The following is a 13,138-nucleotide window of genomic DNA, read 5'->3' on the forward strand; positions in this document are numbered from 1 at the left end:
TCTCTTTCTGGGCCCAGGTGATCCTGTTCCTTTGGCTTGCTTCTTTATCCCCTGTCTCCCCTCATTTATTTCAAGAAACACTTTCCCACCACAGATGAGGCCTTTAGCCTATTGTACAAATGCCAAGTAAGTGTAAAAGTGGGAACTGAACATCTAATTTGGTGGATAAAAAGCTTATGGAAATTTGTGTCAGAGCTCTTTTTACAGCCCCTGTAATCGGAGTATAAATACGGCAGGGAAAGGCTGGACGATGCTGCCAGCCATGTATGCTTACCCACTCTCGATCCTCTGGCTGCACCTGCTGTTGACGCACTGGTGCAGAGTACCCTGCAGGCCGGGGTCAATGGCTGTGTATGTTACGGGCTCTTGGTGTACCTCGCAGCTTGGGTTTCTGTGCAGGAAATAAGTTTTAAGGTCAGGATCCACACGCTCTACTTTTTGAGCTCATTTTGCCCCTGATCATTGATAGGGTCAGACACATCTGAGTTGTAGTCCTGGCTTTGGCATTCGTGAAAACCTTGGATCAATTACCTTATTATTCTGAGCTCCAATTTGTTTATATATATGTACACCAGAAATAATATATGTACATATATCTGTGACATACATATATGTATGAAATCATTAATATTCAACACAGCAGGATTGCATAAAATCAGGACCGAGTGTGGCCGCCCTTGCTCAGAGTCTCTATCCTGCTTTTCCAAGGTAACCAGTGTTAGCTGATTAATGAGAACTTGTTGAGATATTTTTCCCTGTCTAAACAATCATATACTGCATTGGTATGCATACTTATAAAACACGGTTTGGAGCTCTAGGGGAGGGATTAGCCAATAACTGGTCTTAGAGTTTGCTGGTAAGTAATATAAATAAATGACACTATAGGGCTGGGAGCATGGCCTAGTGGTAGAATGCATGCGTGAAGCCCTTGGTTTGATTCCTAGGTACCACATAAGTAGAAAAAGCTAGAAGTGGTGTTGTGGCTCAAGTGGTAGAGTGCTAGCCTTGAGGAAAGCTCAAGGACAGTACTCAGGCCCTGAGTTCAAGGTCCAAGACTGGTAAATGGAGAGAGAGAGAGAAAGAGAGAGAGAGGGGAGAGAAAGAGAACACTATATCATCTATGAGTACATGTGTAACAATTATCATCTATCTATCTATCTATCTATCTATCTAAGGTTAATTAAAAGCTAAGTGATTCAGTATGCATAAAGCACCTGACACATAATAGGTATTTAGTAAGTGCTATAATTTTAATTTTTTACATAGCATCTACATTCTTGACATTTTATAAGCATTTAAATTTAACTGCAAAATAGGCATCATTTGAAATCTACCTCACTGACTAGGTTCATCATTAGAATGAATCATCTTGGCTGAGAGTTTGGCCTAGTGGCAGAGTGCTTGCCTAGCATGCACGAAGACCCGGGTTCAATTCCTCGGTACCACATACATAGAAAAAGGCTGGAAGTGGTACTGAGGCTCAAGTGTTAGAGCTCTAGACTTGAGAAAGTCCAAGTGCAGTGCTTGGGCCCTGAGCTCAAGCCCAGGACTAGCAAAAAAAAAAAAAAAAAAAAAAAAGAATGAATCATCTTTGCAAATATAAACCCCAAATAAATTTACAGGAAGCCTTATAGTACTTTCTATATATTTATGTATATAGAGATCAAATATACATAAATGCATATGTATCTTCTCGTGCACACACACACACACACACACACACACACACACACACTTACCTGTTTTCTGCATTGGTGAGGTTGCCAGTGCATTCATTGACCTCTAGGGGGCATTCACAAGGACATTCACACTCATTTTGTTCCATTCTGTAAAGCAAAAAAGAGAGTCATTAAATCCAACAACAGTATATGATACACACACTGGGGAAGTTAAAATCCTTTGCAGTTACAAAATGATGGTTAAAACAGACATTATCACCAAACATTTAAATACACAACTGGCTTTAGTCCACTACTCCGTGGGTAAAGACATACAAAGCACTCAGCTCAGAGAGGTTCTATAACCTGTACTTCCCTTCTTCTCAGGACACTGCCTGCCCCCCTCCTCACATTGTGGACAGCTTCAATATGCTCAGCATTAGTTATAATATTAAAGAGTATGGTGAACTTGGAGCATAACCCAGCCCATGTTTACCGGTGACAGTTGAGACAGAGCCGGTCCACCATGCTACAAGCGCAGAAGGCAAGGGAGTCACATGTCTCATTGACAATGCCAACAAAGGCATTGGTTCCCGGGATCCTCGTCAGTCTGTATTTAGAACAGTGGCTGCCATGCACGAGGTTGGTCAGATCCCCCTACGGAACAACCAAGGTGTCAGGAGCCAAACTCAGCCCTCCCTGGATGAAAACGTCCCCTCATCCATCTGCTGAAAATACCATAAAATAAGACTTTCTTTTTGCTTATAAAAGTAGTATATAGTCATTGTCAAAGAAGTGGGCAAAATGTGGTCTCAAGAGAAACTAAATATAAGCGTTGAAAGAGAGATGTGGGAAAGAATTACTCATAATCCCACCAATCGGAGATAATTCCCATTTAGCTGCTGTGTACATACATGTATTCTCTTTTATTCATGCTTATACAAATGTAGATTCTTATAGCTGATCTTATAATGGTTCTCAAACATCGCCTTTGTAAAAAAACATGTTTGTTCTAAATTGAGGTCTAAATGGGGATAGTAATGACACCCCTTACTTAGAAGACATCATTCAATAACTACATACTTGTCTTCTTTTTGGTGATACTGGGATTTGAACGAAGAGCCTGAAGCTTGCTAGGGAGGTACTCTTTGCTGCTTGACTTGAGCCATTATACCAGCCTCTTTTGCCTATTATTTGAATAGGATCTACTGTTTTACCTGGGCTTGCCTGGACTGTGATTTACCTTTTAGACTTCCCACAAAGCTGGGCTGCAGGCATGTTGTGCTATGGCATCCTGCTTTCTATTGGTTGAGATGTGATCTGAAGAACTTTATTGCCTAGACTAACTTTGAAGTGGAACACGATTTCTGCCCCTCAAATAGCAAGGATTATAGGCACGAGCCACTACACTCTGCTATTATTATATTCAATTTTTAAGCTCTTCTTTGGTACTGGAAAATTGGTTCTTCCAACCAACTTCTAATTTAATTTAGGGTTTTCATTTTAACTCATACACTTGCAAAATTAATTTTCAGTCATACAGTTATAATTTCCATAACACCTAATCTAAATTAAAACTTACTTCCTACAAATAATCCTCAAATTATACAGTCTTCTAAGTCACAGAGAGAGCTTATTTTCAGATGACTTCCAGAGAGCTCCCGTTTACTAGAATGATGTAAATTGGTCTGAGGAATTCAAGGAGGTTGAGTGATTTCAAGACAACAGGAAGAGAGAAGTGCATGGTACCAGGTATATTTGTACAAGTGTGTGGGAATAGGCTTCAGCAGATATTTTAAAGGCATGGATTGGGAGAATCTTTAAACAAACAAACCCCAAACAAAATACCAACCCCAAACAAAATACCAACTGCCAGACTTAAAATCAATCCCTTCTCCACTCCAGGCCTTTTCTATGCTCTCGTCATCAAATTAGGAGCTACACTAGCATCCAGTTGCTGCTATGCTTCTGCAATTATACTGCAAGGATATTGGGAGAGTAATACTCAAGACAGTAACCATTTTTTATTCTGTTTCTGAGTCCACGATGGGAATGGAAACGTCCTATTTGTTGATGGCAAGAAAAATATAACTCACCACAAGGCTAGTGTTGAATTTATAAAACCTCTGGACTGTCCGGTCGCTGAAGCTATTGCACAGGTTCTTCTTCACAAAGTTGGGGTGATTTAGGATATCATTTGCTACCAGAGGCTCCTAAGATAGCCAAAGAGAACAGAAGACACATGTCAGGAAATGCCATTCAGGCAGATGGGGACCAAGTACATGAGTCTGGCAACAAGTACCTTGTGGGTGATGTGCTGCTGTTCTACCGGTGCATGACCTTTGGGGTCAATGAGAGTGGGGTGTGCCACCAGGTAACCCCTGTCCTCCATGATGAAGCACCTATATCAAAACAAGTGATGACCTTCATTCACCTGAGCTGATCGTCTGGCCTTTCAGAAGAGCACTTACCAAGCTAGTGCTGAAACAAATAGCCTTTATCTCAACTTCGTAAGAAATACTCATAGAACATATGAAGGAAGGCTGGCTGACATTATTGTTGAGGTGATGAGTTATGTGGGAAGCAGGTTAAGGAGAGATCGCCATACTTCTATGTGGTCACTGATATAGTTCAGACAGAATATACCCACTCAGTTCAAGCATGAGGGCCTGAAACATCTTTTGCAAAGATGTAGAAATGGAGTGTTAATTTCTGGGAGGAAGCAGACTTGAGTATTTGTATAGCGACCACCTTAAGGGAACCATATAATTTCTTCTCTCTGTGATAGACATACACAAAATAGAATATTCGAGGTACATAGAAACATATACTTGATGGAAATAGTGCGTAAGTCTAGAACAGCTTTAATGAAGACTATCTGCTGCTTTATTTTCCTGTACATTAGTCATCTCAGCCAGCAATCTGGCATGTCCTCATCAAAGACCAATGGGAAATTCAGCAGCGTGGACCATGAGATTGAATTAGGAAAGCTCTTTTTTTTTTTTTTAAAGCAGCCTGCATTAAATCAAGGGAATGCCCTTGCTTTGATCAGACATGTTCTTTTGAAATTCAGAAGGCAAAGACTTTTAGTTCCACGAGCCTCTTTCTGGGGAAATGTAAAAAAGAGCAGTCTAAGCAGCTAAAATTTCACAAAGACTGGTTTAATGACTAAGTTAACATCAAAAGTACTACCCCAAAGTACCCTTTGGTCTTTCTAGTACCAAAGATATGGGAAGCCTCTAATTACTGACTTTGAGGGAAACAAGAGCTTTGGAGCATTATGTATTCCTCTTGTTATGTGCTGCGTCTATTTGTCTAAATCATAAACAGCATGCATCAGAAAAAGGAGAGATGAGAAAAAGAACAAAAACCTCTATAAGAGAACCCCTAGGCTTTCCTTCCTGACCATAACTATATGAATGCCACTCAACTTTGGATTTCGGTGGTTCACAGGAGATGGTGTCCCTAAAGAGCTTACCTTATTTTGTTGCCACCGTCTTGGTTACATACTGGTAACAGGTCCATGAGAACCTTGTAGAAGTATCTAAGTGTGAAGTCAATGCCCATCACAGCCACCGTGTGCCCGGAAGACAGCTGTGTGCTGTATGTGGGAAAGACCAATGGGAAGGAGTAGATGGCTTATTTAACATAAAAGCAAGTAGCAGAGATATCGGATAGTCTCAGAGATATGTTCCCATTATCCCTGCCCCTTTCCTATGTCTGAAAAAGATGTCATTTCATGTATTATGCAAATTTCATGAATGAAAACATTAAGCTTTAAGGTATAATTTGCTGCAAAAGACCAGTCTAGAACAGGAACAGTTGTGGAGTGCAATAGCACCCTTGATGCCACACAGGTTTGGAGAGCAGCTGGAGTTTTGGCAAAAAGACTTGAGTATGAGGGTGGGAAGCTGAATGCCTGGATACAATGGCTACACTAGTAAACCCTTAGTATTGGAACCCTTAATTATTTCCTTCATTTGTAGATAAGGACTGAGATCTCACAAAGGTCATCTTATTGGTGTTAGGTCACACAAAACTCAGTAGGAACAATGTTCAGGCTAATCTTTCTATAGCACTAAGGTTGTCTCTACTCAAAGCATAGCTTGCATTCAAGAAAATGTGTTATCTGGCTCACAAGACATTGTTCTCTCTATCTTGCAATGCTATCTCTTCTAGAGGAGGGACTCATGAAAATGAATGTCTGGTATCACAATTGTTAAGATTTCAGTAGATCTCATCAAATTATAGCCTTGCTGGCTCCTATTTATGTAGCTTTGTGGATGTTATTTAATAGGAAAATGGAGATAACAGTTTCTACTTTATAAACCTGCTATGAAGATAAAATGAGATAGAGTTTGCAGTGATTAGTAAGCCACCTAACATATAGAGAAATCCCTCATAAGGAGACGTTACCAAGAAGACAACAAAACACTAAGATCAAGCTCTCATACCTCGGTTGAGAATGAACACTTTAAAAACGTGTTATACATGTGACTACTGAATGGGCTGGACTACCGGACTATAAGCTCCTGTATTCTTTTGGCCGATGGTTTTTAGGATTCGCTCAACATGGAACTTTTAAGAGACTGTCATTTATCCCCATCCTACTTGATTTTTCTTTTTTCCCAGTCCTGGGGCTTGAACTCAGGACCTGGGCACTGTCCTTAGATATTTTTTGCTCAAGGATAGTTCTCTGCCACTTAAGCCACAGCACTACTTCCAGCTTTTTCTGAGTATATGGTACTGAGGAATTGAAACCAGGGCTTTGTGCATGCTGGGTGAGCACTCTACCACTAGGCTACATTCCAGCCCCCTGACTTTTCTTCCTTTCTTTCTTTCTTTCTTTTTATTTTTTATTATCAAGGTAATGTATAGAGGGGTTACAGTTACATTCGCCAGATAGTAGGTGCATTACTTCTTAGACATTGATACTCCTTCTTATGTTTTTATCCCCATTTGCTTCCCCCCTCCCTCCCAACTGTTTTTTCTTTATAAAGAAAATATACCTAAAGAAAATGACAAAAAGTATCTCTCATGGTATCTTTTTGAGGGGGGGGAGTATTGAGGTTTGAACTCAGGGTTTCATGATTGCTACACATGTGTTATGCCATTTGAGCTACACTTTCAGCCTTTTCATATCAGCTTATGAGGCATTATCTATTTAAGAATACTGATGCTTAAGAGATGAGGCATTTAGTCAACATTACATAGTGAGCAACAAATGGATACGGGCATGGACATTCAAGTACATTCAATTACAAAGAATATTCTCTTAAGAGGTAGGGCAGATCTGAGGGTAATCAAAGAGTTTCTAAGCCAATTTAAACTACATGGTTTCCTATGAAGAATCTAGGAAAGAGCTGTACCTCATACTTCATGAATGAATAGGCTTAGAATGGTTCCAAGGTTTACATGAGGCAAATGCAGAGAGACAGGTACCCACAATTGTCTCTTTCCAAAATACTATAGCTGCCTCAGAGTTTCAAAGATTTTATTTCTAAATATTCCCTGTTTAAACTACTATTTGCTTTCATATGACCAACCGGCTTAAGAGACAGCATGTCTCTTAACCACAGAGGTCCAGATCTATATTTCATCTGTATTTTAGATACTGTTACCATAGCAACTCATAAGAAGATTCATAGAAAAATCCAGGCAAACCTACATTTCTAAGCACAACAGATGAGGATGTTTGTAGTGATTCTCTGAGATTCTCACAGTTCAAAGCACATGTGGTCACCTGTACTTCATCCTTAAGCAGCATTGCCATTCTCAAAGAATGAGAAGATTCTCAGTCCACTAAAAATGCTTATGGAAGAATTTCAGCTGAGCTACTCAGAGTCACTGACAAATGAATGTTACATTTGGAAACTCTTGCCCTGAAAACCAAGGGTGAATCGACATGTTACATGACGTGTGCAAGGAAGAGCTTACACACTTGCTTCTGATCTGTTAAAGTGCCATGTATGGTATTAGAGTGAAAACAGCTGCCATTTATTTGAGTCTTAACAATAGCAGTGCCACACATTTTATATGAATTATCTCTAATTCTCACCATTCCAGTTCAACATGGGCACTATCTCTGTTTTACAACTCAGGCTCAAAGAGGCCATGGAACAGAAAAATAATAATCATAACAATTTCTGGGCTCTTGCCATGTACCAGGGAGTGTTCCTGTGTATAAACACCTCCCCTCGCCTCAACCTCACAATTTGGCTTAATTCTTTGTGTGTGCCCAGTACTGGGGCTTAAACTCAGGACATGAGTTGTCCTTTATCTTAGGTTTTATATTTGAGGCTGGGTCTCTACCACCTGAACCACACCTTTACTTCCAGACTTTTGGATGTTAATTGGAGAAAAGAATCTCATGGACTTTTCTGCCTGGGCTGGCTTTTAACCTCAGCCCTCAAATCTCAGCCTCCTAAGTAGCCAGGATTACAGGTTTGAACCACTAGAACCTGGCATAGTTTAATTTTTAAAATAATCATTCAAAATATGCCCTAGTATTCTCTTTAAGAGTGGAAACAAAGACAAAAAGATTGTTTATAGTCACACAACTCTAAATGGCATATTTCCCTATGCACGTCTTAGAAAGGGGGTTGGGCTCTCAAACTGACATATGAGGCCAAGATCATGTGTAATCACCTGAAAAAAAAAAAAACAACTTTACAAAACTCATTAAGTCATCACAGCCTCAGACACTCACTGAGCAACAGAACAGCAGTTAATGTAACCTCAGCAGGTTAAGTAAAAAATTCACGGCCCAACCAAAGTAAAATATTCAAATGATGAAGTCTGCAAATTGCATATGCTTATCTTGTGGAATACATATTCACTGAGTCAATTAGTAGGCAGAGTCTAGGATTTGCACTGTCACATACAACCTAAAGATTACCAAAAGGACCATTCAAACCCAGGATTTTCTAACTTCAAAGTTCATACCACTTCCTCCAGGCTTCATTTGGAAAGACAACGTAAATAGTTGTAAATAAAACAAATCAAAATTCTTCCATTCATTCAAACCCCAATCAAAGCATGCATATCTATATGCACAAGCATAATAATCTTCCTCTATTTTTACCTTTCTGCTGGGGGGGGAGAGATGGGTGGGACAGCTGAAGGCTTCAGGTATAGCTAGGGCTCAGTTTGGACATACTGAATTTTAAGAAGATTGATATCCTCAAGGACAAGGCCTTTATTTACTGTACCTTCATTGGTTAGGATTAGGGGAGGGGTGACAAGTCTCACCACCCAGTACTTGTAGATATATGCTCAACAGATGGAAAGCACTGAGAGATCTGTTCTAAAATAAGTGTTTACCTGTTAGTGTGTGAACTGCTGTACTGTGGGAGCAGCTGAAAGAGATAGATACTATATGCCCTGCAAAGGGAAGGAACATGTGACTGGCTGCCAAAGCGGCAGGCACTGTCCCATAGAAACACAGGCTACCATATTAAAATTCTACACTACTGTTTCCCAATGGACCTGTGTTAGAGAAATTCTACTATCACTCATTTGGCATAAGAGCACAAATGAAAAGCCATCAAGCTAAGCAAGAAAATCTATCCTCTACAAGGCCATCATCACAGAACCAGTCAAAGATGAGCTTTCTTGGTTGCAGTGGAAAAACAGTGATTTGTGGGATGAAACAGGTGTGTGTCGTTTCTTTCCACCTATGCCTGCACTAACATGTGTAGCTTCATGAGTGAAGCCTGACATTGCTTCAGAAAATACAAAGCTATATATATCGTGATGTTGACCTCATTTAACATTTTGGAAAAATTCATTTTCAAAAAGCATCTTCACATTTTTTTGGGGGGGGCAGTCTGGGCTTGAACTCAGGGCCTGCGCACTGTCCTTGCTCTTTCTCAAGGCTAGAGCTCTACCTCTTGAGCCTCAACATCACTTCCAGCTTTTTTCTATGTATGTGGTATCAAGGAATTGAACCGGGTCTTCGTGCATGCTAGGCAAGCAGTCTACCACGAGGCTAAATTCCCGGCCCAACATCTTCAAATTTTTTTTCTTTATTTTTTTTATTGTAATTAGTAAAAGGGTTACATGATATTTGCCAGATAGAAAGTGCATTAATTCACATACATTGATACCCTTTCACATCTTCACATTTTTTGAGGGACAATTTCAAGGGCACCAAAGCGGAATGTATGAAAAAACCCCAAACTCATAATTCTAAAGAGTTAACCCCCAAACTCATATAATTCTAAAGAGTTAAATGCAAATACAAGTGGTAATAGATATGATCTTTTGGTATTTCTTTCCTTATTAATTATGCTCCTTTGCATTGAAACAATTCTGGTAATGAAAGCTTTTTTGTTGATATTTGTCTCATCATTTGAAAACTGGAACTTATACAAACTGCTCCAGTGACTCCACCATCTTTCCTTTTCTCCCTTGCTGCCTAGAGCAGGGCCTCAAGACTTTCACTCACTCAGCTCATATAACCTTGTGAAGTAGGAATTCTCTTCATTTTCTAGGTGTCAGGGGAATGCTCAGGTCACCAAAGCAACACAGTGGTGAAGACTTCAAATCCTAGCTTGTCTCATTTCTAAGGTCATGCTCATGCCATGAGTTTTTGGTGTCTCCTATTTTACTTGGTCTCTAAAATAGCATTGATGATACTAAAAAAATTAACTGAAATCTAATTGAAATGTTACCTGGATGAATGAATTGTATGACTGATGGTCACAACGTAGCCAGCACCTCCAACATCTAGGTAAGGACCAGTCAAAGAAATCAAGCCTGGGTTAGCTACTGCGTGAAGATACCTAATGGACACCAAAGAAAGACAGGTTATCTTAGGTCCAAACAACTATCATGCCAATGTCAAAGAAGAGTGAAGTTGTAACTCTAAAAATGTCACATGCTTGGATTAACATGGAAGTTCATAAGGATCTTAGTGATTTTTGTTGTTGTTTTTGTGCCAGTTCTGAGGGCAGCCTGGGTACTGTTCCTGAGTTTCTGTACTCAAGGCTAACAGTGTGCCACCTGAACCATGCGGCTTTTTAGTGGTTACTTGGAGATAAGGAGTCCCACAGACTTTCTTACGCTGGCTGACTTCGAATCTTGATCCTTAGATGTTAGCTCCCTGAGTAGCTAGGATTATAGGCTTGAATTGGTACACAGTAGGGGTTCTTAAAGTTTATTTGTGAAGTTTATGTATGTATTAATACAAAGGCTAAAAGACTCTGAAATTCTCTTTCTTAAAACAGAAACGAGGTCAGTATTAATCTGAGCCTTTGAATGTTTTTCTTTTTCCTTGTTTTTTAAATATGAAGTGTCATTACATAGTCCAAACTGGCCTCAAACTTGAGATCTTCCTGCCTCATCCTCCTAAGTACTGGCATTACAGGCATGAAAACCATGTTCAGCTTTTATCTGAGTTTTTTCTTTTTCTTATTTCTTCTTTTTTTTTTTGGTTAGTAATGGGGGCGTGAACTGAGGGCCGGGGTGCTATCCCTGAGCTGTTTTAGCTCAAGGTATGAGCCATAGCTCCACTTCTGGTGGCTAGTTGGAGATAGAAGTCTTATGAGTACTTTTCTGTCCTGACTGGCTTTGAACCACAGCCCTCAGATCTCAGCCTCCTGAGTAGCTAGGATTATAGGCATGAGCCACCAGAACCTGGCTGACTTTTTTCTTCATTTTCTTCTTTAATTTCAAGCCATTGTGTAAGGAGGTTACCATTTCTGTGACCATTTAAGATGGTCATTTATGTGTCCTGTGTTTCTTGATCACATTTGGACTTTTCTCTAAGATCTGTCATAGAAGTGTTTTAGTCTAGCAGCTAATAAAAAAGGGATTGATGAATGAAATAGAAAGAAATGCACATGAAAACACATCCAGGGTTATTCAAGGTAGGAGAGAATGAGTACGAAGGGCTAACTCAAAAGTGAACCAGTTGTTATGCAGTGCAGGATGAGAAATTTGGTTCATATGCCAATGTCATTTACCGGCTTGTTGCGTTACCTGGCTACTACTGGCTTTGAAAACTTGAGTACAAATAGATCTCAGGACAAAAGAATGTTCCTGAATTTGCATAAACTTGTTTTCCACAGGTTATTCATGAGCTACAGGAATTCCATGTCATTATCATGGTTGTATAAAAAAAGTAGCCAGCCACCTACACCAACGTCTGTCTACATCAGGGAGGAACCAAACTGGTACTAGGAACTGAACCAATTGTAAAGCATTTCAGTCTAGATGTTTCAGTGAAGAGACAGAAACACCATAGCAGAGAAACTCCACAGAGCTCTCAACAATGTTACCTTAAGAAAATGATTCAAAATCAATTTCACTCCCATATGCAAGTGATGACCTGATTATTGTCTAGAGTCATCATACCACTCCAGGACTGGTGGGGCAGAGGACCTTTGATCATGGAGGGGCTCCCCTCCACCCCGGCCCCCATCAACTCACCACTGTCTCCTAGTGGGATCAAACGTTTTGTCCATGAGGGAGCCAGGATAAATTCTGAGGACACCATTGGGTGTTGCTATGTAACGGCGGACAATGTAAGTGTTCAGGCTACTCATTTCCATTTGGGTCATCCATTCATCTGTGACGTGGCTGGTAGCCATTACTTCATTTCTGACCGAGAACTGGGAAACAAAGGAAGACATAGCAGGGTGCCTTTAAAACTCACATGAAAAGAGTGTGGGCTGTTGGCAGGGCTTCCCCCAGCTCCACACAGAGAAGCCAAACCCCATTACTTCTTAAAAAAACAAAAACCAAAAACCTTTGCATAGCAGATAGATAGAACTGATGTAGATGAATGCAAAACCTTACAGAAGTATACTCAGTACATATACGACTTTGTTTACCCTAGCCAGGCTTTCTGAGTTGAGGAAGAAAAAAATCCAGTAATGACACACCTGAAAGACCTGCACACAGGTCCCTTCCCTCCCATCTAGGCTCCTTGAATGTCATATCTATCTCAACAGACAGCAGTGAGCACTCTCACTTCCCTTGGGAAAAGAACTGGACTGGGAAATTTTTACTATTCCCACCCCCTCCACCCCTGACCCCCTAACTCCACCTTGGACAGGCTCAGTATATGTGAATCCTTCGGCCTTCTTAATCACTCTGGAGCCCATCCTGACTACCTGTCACGCTTGCTCTCCAGCTGAGACCCCAGATGCAGAGCTAGACTTGGCAACTCAAAGATTCAGGGCTACTTTCCCTCTTGGGCTTGTGGAGAGGGATACGAGAGATGGGCTTCATGCCAGTACTCACTTTGAGCCCTGGGTTAGCAATGAGGCGGGTGTTGTCACTGAGATAGGCGGTGTAATGCTCTACCATGCGCTTTGTCTCTGGCTGGCTGAGGTGCTCATACGGGGAGGAAAAGCTGCCAGCAGACAGCATGACGGTTGGATTTTCTGAAAGAGAAGCAAACAAAGCAGGCCTGTGAACACAGAGCCTTCTTCCTCTCAGGCCAAACAAAAGCATCCCTCAGGCTCTGCCAA

At 40.6% G+C, this 13,138-nt stretch overlaps 1 protein-coding gene across 1 annotated transcript in view; it reads right to left on the bottom strand.

The window, feature by feature from the left end:
- Cachd1 (cache domain containing 1) overlaps nt 1-13,138 on the bottom strand; it is a 217,711-nt gene that overhangs the window by 18,175 nt on the left and 186,398 nt on the right. Inside the window, exons 14-22 of the mRNA XM_090334685.1 lie at nt 12,909-13,051; nt 12,093-12,274; nt 10,334-10,444; nt 5,137-5,259; nt 3,961-4,060; nt 3,755-3,871; nt 2,155-2,315; nt 1,740-1,826; nt 275-391 (exon numbers count right to left, since the gene is read on the bottom strand). Coding sequence (XP_090190811.1) covers nt 275-391; nt 1,740-1,826; nt 2,155-2,315; nt 3,755-3,871; nt 3,961-4,060; nt 5,137-5,259; nt 10,334-10,444; nt 12,093-12,274; nt 12,909-13,051 — 1,141 coding nt within the window. The remainder of the gene's footprint in view (nt 1-274; nt 392-1,739; nt 1,827-2,154; nt 2,316-3,754; nt 3,872-3,960; nt 4,061-5,136; nt 5,260-10,333; nt 10,445-12,092; nt 12,275-12,908; nt 13,052-13,138) is intronic.

This window comes from Megascapheus bottae, chromosome 6 (assembly GCF_031878675.1).
Source record: "Megascapheus bottae isolate mThoBot1 chromosome 6, mThoBot2.hap1, whole genome shotgun sequence".
Taxonomy (NCBI): domain Eukaryota; kingdom Metazoa; phylum Chordata; class Mammalia; order Rodentia; family Geomyidae; genus Megascapheus; species Megascapheus bottae.